Source organism: Halichoerus grypus, chromosome 11 (genome assembly GCF_964656455.1).
Source record: "Halichoerus grypus chromosome 11, mHalGry1.hap1.1, whole genome shotgun sequence".
In the NCBI taxonomy this organism is placed as follows: Eukaryota; Metazoa; Chordata; class Mammalia; order Carnivora; family Phocidae; genus Halichoerus; species Halichoerus grypus.
Genome location: NC_135722.1, coordinates 37,078,605 through 37,092,900, shown reverse-complemented (window position 1 = coordinate 37,092,900; position 14,296 = coordinate 37,078,605). Strand labels below are relative to the sequence as shown.

Sequence of the window (14,296 nt, the reverse complement as noted above, 5' to 3'; positions counted from 1 at the left end):
TTAATACTAGAAACAATTCATATAAAAATATAAAATATTTAAATTTGTTTTTAATATATGTGAGAGTACAATAATAAGATAAATTCCTAGCAGTGGACTTCCTGGGTCAAAAAAGGTTATTTATACCTTGGATGGTGTTAGTGCTGCCAGCCTGTCGTTCCATAAACGGTGTGTGATTATTGATATTCCCAGTCACCATTGCCAAATACTGTAGTATCAAACTTCTAAATTCCACACTGACTTTTTATTTTTAATTTTTAAATTTTGCAAATATCTTATTTCAGTGAAAGTTTCTGGGAATTTATCACTTATGATTGTGTTATATATTTTTCCACTTTTATTTTATGCCATATAATATTTCAAACTAATGTACTATAAGTGCATATGCTATCTATTATAGTATTTTCTTGCTGTTGTGGTTAACACATTTTATTTGTAACTTAAGAAAATGATTTAATTTTGTTTGCAATGTTGTATAGTTTCCACCTTAAAATCCTTAACTTTTTTGTATGTTAAAGTAGTTATGTTAAAATGTGCTGACTCAACTCTAGACGGGGCACATGTACAGGAAATAGATTCTCCCTCTGAAAGCATATATAGGGCCTTGTCCTTCTTGGAAGGGCACAAGTTAGGAGACACAGAATAGTAACCTTTTGACAACTTTATTTCTTCAACAAAAATCAGGTTGTTTAGATTTTCTCTCTTTTGGAGTCAGTTCTAGTAAATTATGTTTCCAAGATATAATGGAATGAAGCACTCCACTCGTAACAGTAAACAATACAGAAATAAAATGCATACGAACAAACTTAAATAATGTGCAGGGCTTATATGAAAAAACTTTTTTTAAAAATCTGAAGAACATGATAGATGATTTAAACAATTTGAAAGACTGTGTTCTTGAGTAGGAAAACTCAAATTATCCATTTTCCCTAAATTAACTTAGAATTTTAGCTCAATCCCCATAAAAATACCAAGACTTTTTTTTAAAAACCTAGACAAGTTTATTCTCTTGTTTTATGAAAAAATAAATATATAAAATTTTCCAGAAACACTGTGAAAAAAATTTTGCAGTGAGGGTGTACCAGCCTTACTAGATACTAAAACATTCTATAAAGCTTCTGTAATTAGAATAGTTACTGGCACATGATGGTGTAAACTAATGGAGCAGAATAAAAATCCAAAATATATACAGAAATTTTCCTTAATGCTCAAGGTCCCTGTCTTAGTCCATTCGGGTTGCTGTAACAAAAATACCATGAACTTAGGGGCGCCTGAGTGGCTCAGTCTGTTAAGCGTCTGCCTTCAGCTTAGGTCGTGATCCCGGGGTCCTGGGATTGAGCCCCTCATTGGGCTTCTTGCTCAACAAGGGAGCCTGCTTCTCCTCTCCCTCTGCCCTTGCTCGTGTGTGCTCTCTCTCTCGCTCACCCTCTCTCAAATAAATAAATAAAATCTATAAAAAAAAATACCATGAACTTAGTGGCTTATAAACAACAGAAATCTGTTTGTCACAGTTATAGAGGCTGGGAGGTCCAAGATCATGTGACTGGCTAATTCCGGCGAAGGCCTGCTTTGTGGTTCATAGAAATGCCTTCTTCCTCCAGAGAGGAATCTGTGTGGGGCCACTTTTAGAAGGGTACTAATTCCATTCATGAGGGCTTTGCCCTTATAACCTAATTACCTCCCAAAGACCCTCATTTCTAATACCATCACTTTTGGTTAGGATTTCAACCTACAAATTTTGGAGGGACACAAATATTCAGATCATAACAGTCACATATCAAATTAGTAGGGGAAACACAGACTGTTTATAGCATGTTGGAACAGTTGGTTAGCCATCTGAACAGAAGTATAGTTGAAACCATACCTCGTAGTATATACTATGATAAAAACAAACTTAATGAAACCATAAATGAACTAGAAAGAAATATATGAGGATGAAATAGGGAAGAAGATGGGGAGGGTCAGTCTAATTATGATCAAAATCCAGAAGGAAGCCATAAAAGACATGACTGATGAGATTTACTGTAAGTAAAGAATTTCGACATTGCAAAAGTCACTGTAAGCTGAATCAAAAGACAAAAATATATGCTGAGAGAAACATTCCAAGTTATATTATAGAGGTCTAATCTACTTCGCTTACAAAAAACTGTTATTTGACAAGATTTATAAGAAAATTTTGATTAGAAGTTTGATAAGAAAAAACTTAACAACTGGAAAATAGGATATTAAGTACATAGTTTACAAAAAAAAGAACCACAGATGGCTCTGCAACATAAGGAATGATGCTAAACCTCATGATAATGGAATTGCATGTTTTAACTAGACCAATATATCATTATTTTGTACTTGCAAGATTGGCAAAAAGCCAAAAGTTTCATTATATGTTCCATAGGCTAGCCTCAACTGTAAGGCCATCAGCACTTAAAACATTGCTGGTTGGATTGTCCTATGGAAGATAATTTATTTGATTATGTCTGCCACGATTACAAGTATGTATATTCTCTCTGACACAATGTTTTCACTTTTAGGAATATATTCTATAGATTTATTCATGTGTGAATGGGGTTGGGTATAAGGTTATTTATAGCTTTGATTATCATAGTAAAATTTCAGAAACTACCTAAATGTCCATCAGTAAAGAACTAGATCAGTAGATTCTGGTACAGCCATAGTATGGAATCCTATACAACTGTATGAGAGAAAGAAGTTCTGTAAATTGATACAGGAAGATCTCTACATTACATTGTTAAATACAAAGAGCAGTGTGTAGCGAGGGCAGTGGGTATGCTTCCATTTGTGTAGAAAGGGGAAGGAAAAAAATGTATGGTGTTATATTTGCATAGAAAGTCTCTTGAAGGATAAATAAATACAGTTTTTGGTGTGTAAACTATGTGACTATATTACCTAGTTGAAGAGTAAAATAATTCTTGAACAATTTAATAAATTCTTAATTCTAGTTCTATTTTTCTTACAGTAGCTTCCCATTACTCAGAATAAAATCCAAAAGTTCTATGTGATATGGCCCTTCTTAACCCCTGACCTCACCTCCAAGCAACCTTTTCTCACCCAGCTTAGCCACATGGTGTTGCTTTGCCTGGTATTTTGTGCCTTGCCTTTAATATCGTCCATGGCCAGAAGACACTCCTCCAAATCTCTGCATGGCATGCTCCTTTATTGCCTTCAGTTCTGTGCTCACATGTGTCAGAAACATATTCACAGACCTATTTAAGATTCTGAAAAGATATATCCCCTCTTCCCTGCTCTAACCTCTACTCTGATGCTTGATTTTTCTTTATAACACTACTACCTGACATTATTTTATTTGTTTATTCATTGGTCTTCTCCACAAGATGGTAAGCTTCATTAAGACAGGGACTTGGTCTTGTTTGGCCATATCCCATCACTGTGATCAGTGCCTGCTCTTAACTGTGAATATTTACAGGAGAATACTGAAATCATTTCGTATTTTGGGATAAGTGCATAGGATTTAGACCATCAATAATGAAAGACTTAAGGCACTACAGTTTTCAATAATTTCACAGAATAGTATATATCTCTTTGTACTTTGCTTAATGTGTGTCCTCAGCAATTTGTTTTTGTTTTTTATTGACAAGCAGGTTGCACTATACTACCTTGGAAATAACATGCAATTCTTGATTTAGAAATAATTGCTTCTTACCTGTTCCCAATATCATCTTAAACTTTGGTTCTTACTACCTTCACCAATGGTAATGAGTATCATTTTTATTTATTTTTATTTTTTAAAGATTTTATTTATTTATTTGAGAGACAGATATAGTGAGGGAGAGCACAAGCTGGGAGGAGAGGGAGAAGCAGGCTCCCTGCTGAACAGGGAGCCTGTTTCGGGGCTCGATCCAAGGACCCTGGGATCATGACCTGAGCTGAAGGCAGATGCTTAACCAGCTGAGCCACCCAGGTGCCCCACATATCATTTTTATTTTTATTTTTATTTTTTTTTATTTATTTTTTTTTTTAGATTTTTTATTTATTTGAGACAGAGAGAATGAGAGAGAGAGAGCACATGAGAGGGGGGGAGGGTCAGAGGGAGAAGCAGGCTCCCCGCCGAGCAGGGAGCCCGATGCGGGACTTGATCCAGGGACTCCAGGATCATGACCTGAGCCGAAGGCAGTCGCTTAACCAACTGAGCCACCCAGGCGCTCATCATTTTTAAAACTTATATTTTGAAGTTCTGGAAGCCAATTTATTTTTATTGTACCTGTATTGTTTAAATGAGTTGAATATTTAATTTTGGAAATGGAGGGAATATGACAATACTCTACATCTAGGATTCCTTTATAAGCATTTTTTAGTTGTATTGGATCAGGCTGTCCTGCTTAAGTTAATTCCTGCCTTTCAAACTTGCAAAAGTTTATTTCTGCTAAAATTTAGAATTACTAAGCCTAAATTAGAGCATGCAGACAGTAGGGAAATTAGAAACAGAATACTTCCCTATTAAATCTGTGGAAATTGCTTATTTCATATAAAACATCTCTTAATTTACATTGTTGCAACTGATTGTAGCAGAATATGGCCAAACATGCTATTGAGAATATGAAACAACTGGCTTAGTCAGTAGAGCACAAGACTCTTGATCATCTTGGGGTCATAGTTCAAGCCCCATGCTGGGCATAGAACTTATGTACCCCCCTCAAAAAAAGAATTTAAAACAACCCATTGTAATGATACCTTCAGTTTCTTCAAATAGAAATTACTACCATCGTCGATCTGTAAAATTTTTAAATTTTGTGGTCTGTTCCTTGCCAGTAATGTCAAAATATATGAATAGAACTTAAAATACTAGACCTTCTCAGTAACATCTGTTTTTTTATTACACCAGGTAGTTCTGGATGTTGGTTGTGGAACTGGAATTCTCTCTATGTTTGCAGCTAAAGCTGGGGCAAAGAAGGTTCTTGGAGTTGATCAGTCTGAAATACTTTACCAGGCAATGGATATCATAAGGTAGATGTATTTTAAGGCTTGACTTAAGATAATTTTTAAATATGATGATTTGACAGGTCTTCTTGTCCTTAATAGCTATCTAGTGCAGACTCAAGATGTGTCTTTTAGTAAAAATTCATTCCAGAATAATAAGATTTTAGGTTAGATTGAGCTAGGCATGTTTGAGCTATAAACAATCTTTTCACAGTTCTCATTGATGAGAATTATTTTTATATAATTTCCTATCTTTCCAGTTATGGCTATAAATATGCTAATTATAATAATACAAAATTAGAAATCGTTGGCATATAGGGTAATATTGTTAGAAGACTCAACAAAACTGAATATTTATTTCAGTAATGTTTCCTTTAGCAAATAACAATCCGACTAAAGACTAAGGGTTATTTTTTTTTCTTTTTTACAACACTAACCTTTGTGCCTCCTTCAAATTAAAATAAGTAAATTCCGAAATGACTACAAACAAAGCAGAGTGGATTTAGTTTATCCCCTAAAACTTAATTTTATTCTCTAAAAATATCTCCTCTCTTTGAGGAATTAAGTTAGGTTAATTGATCGAGGATTGACTTTACAATTGGCTTATGTCGCAGCAAGGCCTTTTATTTGAACTACAGCTTATAGAACTAGATTTCTTTAGCTGTATACTTAACAAAGCACCTTAGACTTGGAACTTAGGAGTAATTTTCAGAGTAAATAACTAATAGGAACTTCTCAGCAATTCTCTCCCTCACGGCCTCCCCCCTGCTTTATTGAGATATAATTGACACATCACATTGTATAAGTTTAAGATAATACAATGTATTGCTTCGATACCTTTGTTTATTATAAAATGACTACCACCATAACATTAGCTAACACCTCCATTGCATCATGTAATTACCATTTCTTTTTGTGTTGAAAACATTTAAGATCTACTCTCTTAGCAACCTTCAAGTATATAAATACAATATTACTAACTATAATCACCTGCATACATTAAATCCCCAACAAGAGTTCTTAAATGTCCTCCCATTGATACTTACGTTCTGTTCTTAAAATTGGTTAATATTAATTATTTCTTAATAGTATTAAATTTAAATATAGTTATGTAAGATGTTTAAACTTTTAGATATTATCGCATAATGTAGAAGTGTAGTGTTGTGGTTCAAAGTGCAAGGTTTGAGTCAGGATTGGTTTGAAACCTCACTCCTACTTACCACTTATTTGAACTTCAGTTAAATTATATCTAACCTTTTTGACACCTGCTATTTCACTGTCAAAATAAAAATAATAATGAATACCTCATATGATTATGAGCAAGGTAAGTTACAAGTAAGATACACGTATAAATTTCTTTGGCATATTGCTTGGCACGTAATAGTTATTCAAAAGTTAACTACTATTAACAAGTACCAAATTAATGTTAATGAAAAAATTACATTGATCTTGCTTAGATTTTTCATAGTTCTGGGTTTGTGGTTATTATTTTCATACTGGAGAAAATGGCATATGTGTTGCATGTATATAGGCAACTCTGTAATCTAGTGAAGTTTTTCCTAGTTCTTAGGATACCAGTAAGGACATCATCATCATTTTGGGGTTTCCGTAAAGAGCACCCTCACTTGCTTGTGCATTGCCATCCAAACAAATATGAGAACCAGTGTTCTAAACAAGAGATTGTTTTAGAAGAATTATCAAAGACTTATTGTTGATAGGAAGATTATGATAAGATATTTCTGTTTGAAGCTCTAATCTTATAAAAGACCATGTACATTTATGTATTAATTTTTATTTTTGGTTTCTACAAAGTGAGACTAGATGTGCTCTCATTTTAATTCCTTTATGGAAGAAAAGGATAGTGATAACACTCATTTTACTTTGTATTGTTTTGTTTTGTTTCATTTTATTTCACATAGAATTCCTAGTGCCTTTTTAGAAATATCTTTATACAATGATTATATTCACATTCATTGTATATAAAATTTAGTGCTGCAGTGTATGGAACTTTTGCATAGGGCATTTATTGAGAATGACTTAGCACTCAGTTTTAGGTACTTCATTTTAATAATAAAAATTGCTAACATTAATACTGTATTGAATTTCCTTTGAGGTAGATATAATTACAGTATATGATTATCCTTATTATAGAGATTAAGAAATTGTGGCAGAGATTAAGTAAATCTCCTTATTTGTAGTGGAGCCAGGATTAGATCCCAGGCAGCCTGACTCCATAGTTCATCTTCACAGCTAATCTACTGCACTGTATCTCCGTTTGACTACTTACAGGGCATGTGTTAGTTGTATTCAGTAATTTGCTTTACTTAGAACCGATAGAGTTTAAAATCAGACCTTTTTGCTTTAGATAAATTTTGTTTTGGATAAGCCAACATTAAACTGTTTCTTTGGAGATATTGTCCTTTGCCTATTTACATTGTGAAAAAGATAGTTATTTCCATAGTGTCTATAAGCATCTCTCCCTTGTCTTTCGTTTGAAATTTTGAAATTTATACTGTTGGGTAAAAGAACTTCTGTTCTTCTATTTGTGAGTGTCTCTCTAAAAGGAAATGCAGGAAACAGTTTACTGTTAATATTCTCACAATTTACTGGCTCATTGTTCTACTGGTTGAGGAGGCAGCATAGCATTTCTCTCAGCATCTAGAATTGCATGACTTGGTTTCTGGTTTTGTTTTTGATTAATTAGCTACATAATAATGGGGAAATTACTTCTTTAATCTCTGGTTTCTTCCTTTATAAAATGAGGTTGATGGTGGTAACTATCTCATAAGATTGTTATAAGGATTGAATCCGTTTATGGTGCTTTACAAAGTGGCTGGCGTGTAATTGCTTACTAAATTTTATCAGTAATTGTAATATTATTAATTAGTAGTAATAGTGGTATGTTTAGCTTGGTACCAGTGCCTCAAATAATATTTTATATTTTGTTGGTTATGTTTCTAAAATAATCATTCATTGTAGCTATCCCCCCAAAATATGGTGACTCTGTTTTCTGCATTTTTTTTCAATTATTCATAGTCTCTACTCTCTTATACCATTAAACTTCAAGCTTTGGCCAGTTTTATTCTGTACTCACCCTTGAAATCTACTCCCAACTTCTCTCTCTTTTTTTTTAAGATTTTCTTCTTCTTCTTCTTCTTCTTCTTTTTTTTTTTTTTTAGAGAGAGAGAGAGCTCATGCATCCATGGGGGGTGGTTGGGAGAGACAGAAGGAGAGTGAGAGAGAATCTCAGGCAGACTGCATGCTGAGCACAGAGTCTGACCTGGGGCTGGATCTCATGACCCTGCGATCATGACCTGAGCTGAAGCCAAGAGTCAGACGCTCAACTGACTGAGCTACCTAGGCACCCCCTCTCAACTTCTCTTATACTTGTCTATTATTGTATACTGGAGCTTTCTAGAATTATCATCAGTGAAAACAACTCTTCCAATTAGCAGGCTGTGAGTTGTCTTTGCTCTTCTGAGGCTATTTTGTCAGAGATCTGTACATAGCAGAGTTTCTATAAAATTCTGTAAGCTTACATCTGTAAAAAAGCACTTTAAATTCTAAGAGGGACACTTTTTTTTTTTAATATTTTATTTATTTGACAGCGAGAGAGGGAACACAAGCAGGGGGTAGTGGGAGAAGGAGAAGCAGGCTTCCCGCGGAGCAGGGAGCCCGATGCAGGGCTCAATCCCAGGACCCTGGGATCGTGACCTGAGCCGAAGGCAGACGCTCAACCGACTGAGCCACCCAGGCGCCCTGAGGGACACTTTTAAAATGCATTTTTCATTACTTTTAAATATATTTAGTTTACAGTCCTTGAATTACGTTCAAAATATGATAAAATAATTTGTGTTCCTTTTTCAAAAAAGATCTAATATTTCTAAAGAAATGAGTTTAGAATGGAGTAAATACTGATTTTAATGTAAACTGACATGTATATTAGGGCATATATATATATGTCACATATAAATATATACATGTTTGGCCTTAAGAAGAAGGTCAGGTTTGCAGTTTTGAGGTTGCAGACATGAATAAAGTAGAATATAGGTTTTCAAAGATGTTGTATTAGCAGGGGCAAATAGAACGCAAAGTGAAATATGGAAGGAAGGAAAATTGGTTCTTATTCGTGCTGTTGTACTTTGAACTCTTTAGTGAATGATCATTTTATTTTATTTTTTTGAAGAGATTTTGTTTTTTTATTTGACAGAAAGAGACACAGTGAGAGAGGGAACACAAGCAGGGGGAGTGGGAGAGGGAGAAGCAGGCTTCCCGCCGAGCAGGGAGCCTGATGCGGAGCTCGATCCCAGGACCCTGGGATCATGACCTGAGCCAAAGGCAGACGCTTAACAACTGAGCCCCCCAGGCGCCCCGTGAATGATCATTTTAGAAACATAAACTTACCTAAGGATAGCAGAGCTATTGAATTGCCAGACAATTGTATATTGTATTCACCCTCAGGAAGCAGGGATAGCTTCTGGTAATATTTTTACCATTACTCGGGCTGCCTTTGACTTCTCATTGACGCAGCCATGGAATAGCTCATTATTCAGACTTCTGCATATTATTGCAGAGGAGCTTTCATGAGAAGGTTGATCCATCATACAGCTACAATCCAATACTTTCAGTCTCACTATGACATTAAAGATGCAATCTTTTATATTGCCTGTATCTAGAATGTTGTTAGAAATGAAACAAAGAAAAGCCTAGAGAATATTTGATCTGTTGTCATGTTTATATAAGTGTCCTCTGGATTCTAGGACAGGAGCTGTATTTTCTTAATCTTTTTATTCCGAACACCTAGCAAAGTGTCTGATTCACTGCAAATGCATAATAAAGGTCTTTGAGAAGAATGAACTTAACATAATGATTTTAAAGATAGTGGTAGCCCCTATATCAGATTTGGAACAAGATCACAAAATATACCAGGATAAATTCTTGAAATAAGGATGTTCCTTCATATTTTATTTCTAAATTTAATAGAAATAACATAGAAGAGTGAGTTAAAGCTGCAGAGAATTTTGAACAGCTGATGAGGCTAAAATGGCAAAAAACATATTTGCTGCTCAAAAGCCATAGAATTCTTATGAAGGAATGAAGGTGATCAAGGCACTGTGCAAGAAAATTAAATTCATTTCCTTTCCCACCCCACCAAACCCTTAATTTCCCTCCCACTCAGTGATCCTGTTTTGAAGGTCTCATGACTACCCAGTAGTCCAGTAGTTGACTGGGAAAACTCCTAAAACTCAATATAAAGTTGTATTCAGTTAAGATTTATTATAGCAGAAGACACAGTTCAGGGACAGCAAGAAAAAGATATCCATCAGTAAAGAGGTCATGTAGAGAGAGGCTCCCAAGTAATCCTTTCTTTGCAAGAGTCACACAAGATGTACTTTTCTCTCTAGCTGCAAGTCTCAGAGACACATGTAAGATGTCTCTGCCTGAGGAAGTTTGCTTGAGTTTTAAGAGTCCATAGTTCTCAAAAAAAAAAAAAAAAAGAGTCCATAGTTCTCAAAGAGAGCTAGTCATACAGGCACCTGCTCTATGACCCGCCCCCCCTCCATGGTGTAAATGCATGTCAGACACCAGGTACACATCAGGAATATTCATGTTTACTTTAAACATGCTGTCATCCTGGTTGATCCTGGTCCATGGCTTAGGGCATATAGAATAGCATCATTATACAATAATTATGTGAATGTTCAGGACTTTTGTTAGAGTTTGGTCAAGAATTATTGCCATGGTTACAGAGATAAGACCTGAGAGAATAGACCTGCACTGATGCTTTTCTCACGGGTAAAAATTGAAAACCTGGGATTCATACTTAACCTTTGCTTCTTTTTTACCAACATTCCTGTTGGAGATAATCCTGTTAACTGAGAATCCTTAATGTTTCTCAAATCCATTCCGCGTCTATTATTGACGTGTCTTGAATCCATGTCTTAGTTCCCATTCTTACATTTCTCACCTGAATTCATACAGCTGCGTGTAACCAGCTCGGTTATTCGTACGTTGCCTTTGCCTCCCAGCGGCTGTCGTCTGTTCTCTCCAGGGCAGCCAGACTGATTTCCCTCCTCAATTCTCCTCCCCTTTAAGTAAAAAAGAAAGGGGAAAAGGATGTGTTTTGTGTTGGGAAGACATAAGAGATGATAAAGAAGAAACTAAAGATTACCTGTGATCCTAGTGTGAGAGATCACTATCAGCATTTTGTAAATTTTTAAAGCTTTAGGTCAGGAGATGAAATACATAGAAATGTGAGTTTTTCCAGAATTTCAGCTCCTCAAGGTTAGATAGGGATTTTTCTCTTTTTTTACCACCAGGAAAGGTAATGTGGCATATAGTAGGTATTCAATTTAAATACTTATTTAATGAATGAGTTTATAAATTAATGAATTTTCAAGACCTGGGACATCAAACAAAGCAAATCAACATCAAACCTGAAAGCCCATTTTCTCTGCTTGAATCCAGACAATTCTTTTCATCGTTTTTTTTTTTCATTGTATTAGAAGCTGAGTTATTGCTAATTTTAAACAATAAATGTTCTCAATGTTAGGAATTCCACAACTACACACCTGTAGTGTAGTTGGGAGGGAGGCAGTTCATTGTATTCGAGGAATACAAGCCTTATTCTGACTCCATGTCTGGGGCCTGCATTTGAAATGATCTGCCTGGTAGTATTTATTTTTCATGGGATATACTTACATCTGCCATTTGTGTCAAATGGTTAAGAATCCTTGTTTTTTGGGGCACCTGGGTGGCTCAGTCTGTTAAGTGTCTGCCTTCAACTCAGGTCGTGATCCCAGGGTCCTGGGATCGAGCCCCACGTCGGGCTCCCTGCTTGGTGGGGAGCCTGCTTCTCCCTTTCCCTCTGCAGCTCCCCCTGCTTGTGTTCTCTCTCTCTGTGTCAAATAAATAAAATCTTAAAAAAAAAAAGAATCCTTGTTTTTTTGTTTGCATTTATGAATAGAGGACTAGATTTTTTTAATAAAGGTAGCTGGAATGTGTTTTGTTTCTGAGGGGAGTGGAGGGAACCCTCCCTTTCTTCCATTGATTTTTCAGTGTCTGTCACTTCTACCTTGTATCCTCTTAACCCCAGGGCTCTGTGTTGTGAAGAACGGCCTCCACCTCCATTCTAATCTCTGCTGTGTGCACCAAGCACTGGAGCCTTCTTGACAAGTTTACCAATATAATTTAGTCTCCCTTTTTCTCCCACTAAATTATCAGAATCTTTGCTTCTTTGATATCACCTTCTAAAATCTTTATGCATTTATCAATTTACTGTTGTATTTTACATTGCTTTATTGTCATTTCGTTGTGCTTTGGGAACAAAAGAGAAGTATCTGTGCTTGGGTGCCATAGTGAAATGAAAGCAAAGTATTATTATGTAAACCTTATACATTTTTATATCAGGATATTCCCTCCCTGCCCTTCCTTAGCACTCATGTATTCTTCTAGATGAATTTTGTCACAAACTTTAAATGCCACTTGCTTGATTACAGGTCTTCATTGCATGAACTTCTGTGATGCTTTATGCTGCTTTTATTTATCTCCCTACTAGACCATGTTCTTCTTTGGACCTACACCAGGTCTTTAATCTAAGTCACATTGGACAGAAGGACATTACACATTTGATCCTATGTTTCCCATTCTGAAAAATCCTGAAATGACTCTTTACTGCCTTTAAATAAAATCTAGACTCTTGAGCATCACCTCTACCTCTCAACTTTGTCACTGTATACTTCTTACTGTTCTAATCATAGTGAACTATTTATAGTTCTTCAAATTTGCCATTTCTCTTACACACACACAGACACGTGCACACAGAGATGACCCTCCCTTACATATATATATATATATATATATCCCTTACATATATATACACACACACATATATATATATATATATGTTTTTGTGGGTGCTCTTTTCCTGGTTAAACTCAAATGTCCCTCACTTACTTCAGGGCTTTTTATATAAGCTCTGTGATACCCTATGCTGTTTACTGTTCTCTCTCCCTTAGACCATGTTCTTAAATGTGTGGACTGTGTCTTTCATCTCTGTATGCCCAATATAAGGTAATTAATCATGCTGATGTTCCTGTATCATGAAATAAAAGTTAATTGCTACTTTTACGATAGAACAACCAATACTTTCCCATCTTATTTCCTGACAAAATTTCCACTCAGAAAAATAGATGATTTCAGTACTTACTGGATTAGTTAAGAGACTTATTAAAATACTGTTCTTATTACAGTGTCATATTTCTATAGATTAAAGCTATGCTAGTTTCTAAGCAGGTGATTCTAGAGATAGAATTTTTGGCATGCTTTTATGCTAAAGAAAGGTTTAGTGAGTAGCCACTTGAGAAAAGTCAGTAAAAAGTATAGTTTTTTTCATGAATGGGAAATCAGGTGGTGATTAAGATGAGCAGTCTCAAGAAAGGGGTTATCTATGTGAATGATATCTGTGTTGAGCTGTTTAATACAGAATTACTGGGAATTATGGCCTTTGTCTTTTTTCTGTGTATTGCCTAAAATCTTAATCTTTCCTGTTATATTTATATTTGAACAAGTAATTACTGATGCAAGTAGGATTATGACTTGTAGCAGACAATAAACAGCCTGAGCAGATGGCCTCTTACAGAACACATCTTGTTTCAGCATTAGCATTCTCAAGATATTTCTAGGCAATGGGAACATTTTGCTCTTTTAAGAAGCTCACTTTTTGTTTCCTTTGAAGTGTTTGTAACTGTTAGAGCCTTAATAAATATTTCAGTAAATAGGGCGCCTGGATGGCTCAGTCGTTAAGCGTCTGCCTTCGGCTCAGGTCATGATCCCAGGGTCCTGGGATCGAGCCCCACATCGGGCTCCCTGCTCCGTGGAAAGCCTGCTTCTCCTTCTCCCACTCCCCCTGCTTGTGTTCCTTCTCTCGCTGTGTCTCTCTGTCAAATAAATAAATAAAGTCTTTAAAAAATATATATATATATTTCAGTAAATAGTAAGCAACTACAGCAGTTTTATCAGAAAGAATTTTATTAAGTACTTATTTGAAAAAAAACCCAAATATGATAAAGCATCCCTTTTTTTAAATTTTTGTGTGAAATGTAACATATGTATTAAAAGTGCATAAATAACAAGAAATAGAACATTACCACACTATAGATAGAATCCCACCCACCTCCATTTGCCCTTTTCCAGTCAGATGCTGCCCTTGCCTGATCGAGGAGCTACCGGCTTGACTTTGATAGTAATTACTTCTTTTGTGTGCTTTATACTTTAACCACTTACATCGCCATCCATCTAAATAGTTTACTCAACTCTGATTTTTAAATAAACAAAATGATAT

The 14,296-nt window shown here is 35.4% G+C and overlaps 1 protein-coding gene across 1 annotated transcript in view; it reads left to right on the top strand.

Moving 5' to 3' along the window:
* Window positions 1-14,296, top strand: part of PRMT3 (protein arginine methyltransferase 3) — a 131,707-nt gene that overhangs the window by 21,198 nt on the left and 96,213 nt on the right. The window contains exon 9 of the mRNA XM_078058303.1: window positions 4,859-4,980. Coding sequence (XP_077914429.1) covers window positions 4,859-4,980 — 122 coding nt within the window. The remainder of the gene's footprint in view (window positions 1-4,858; window positions 4,981-14,296) is intronic.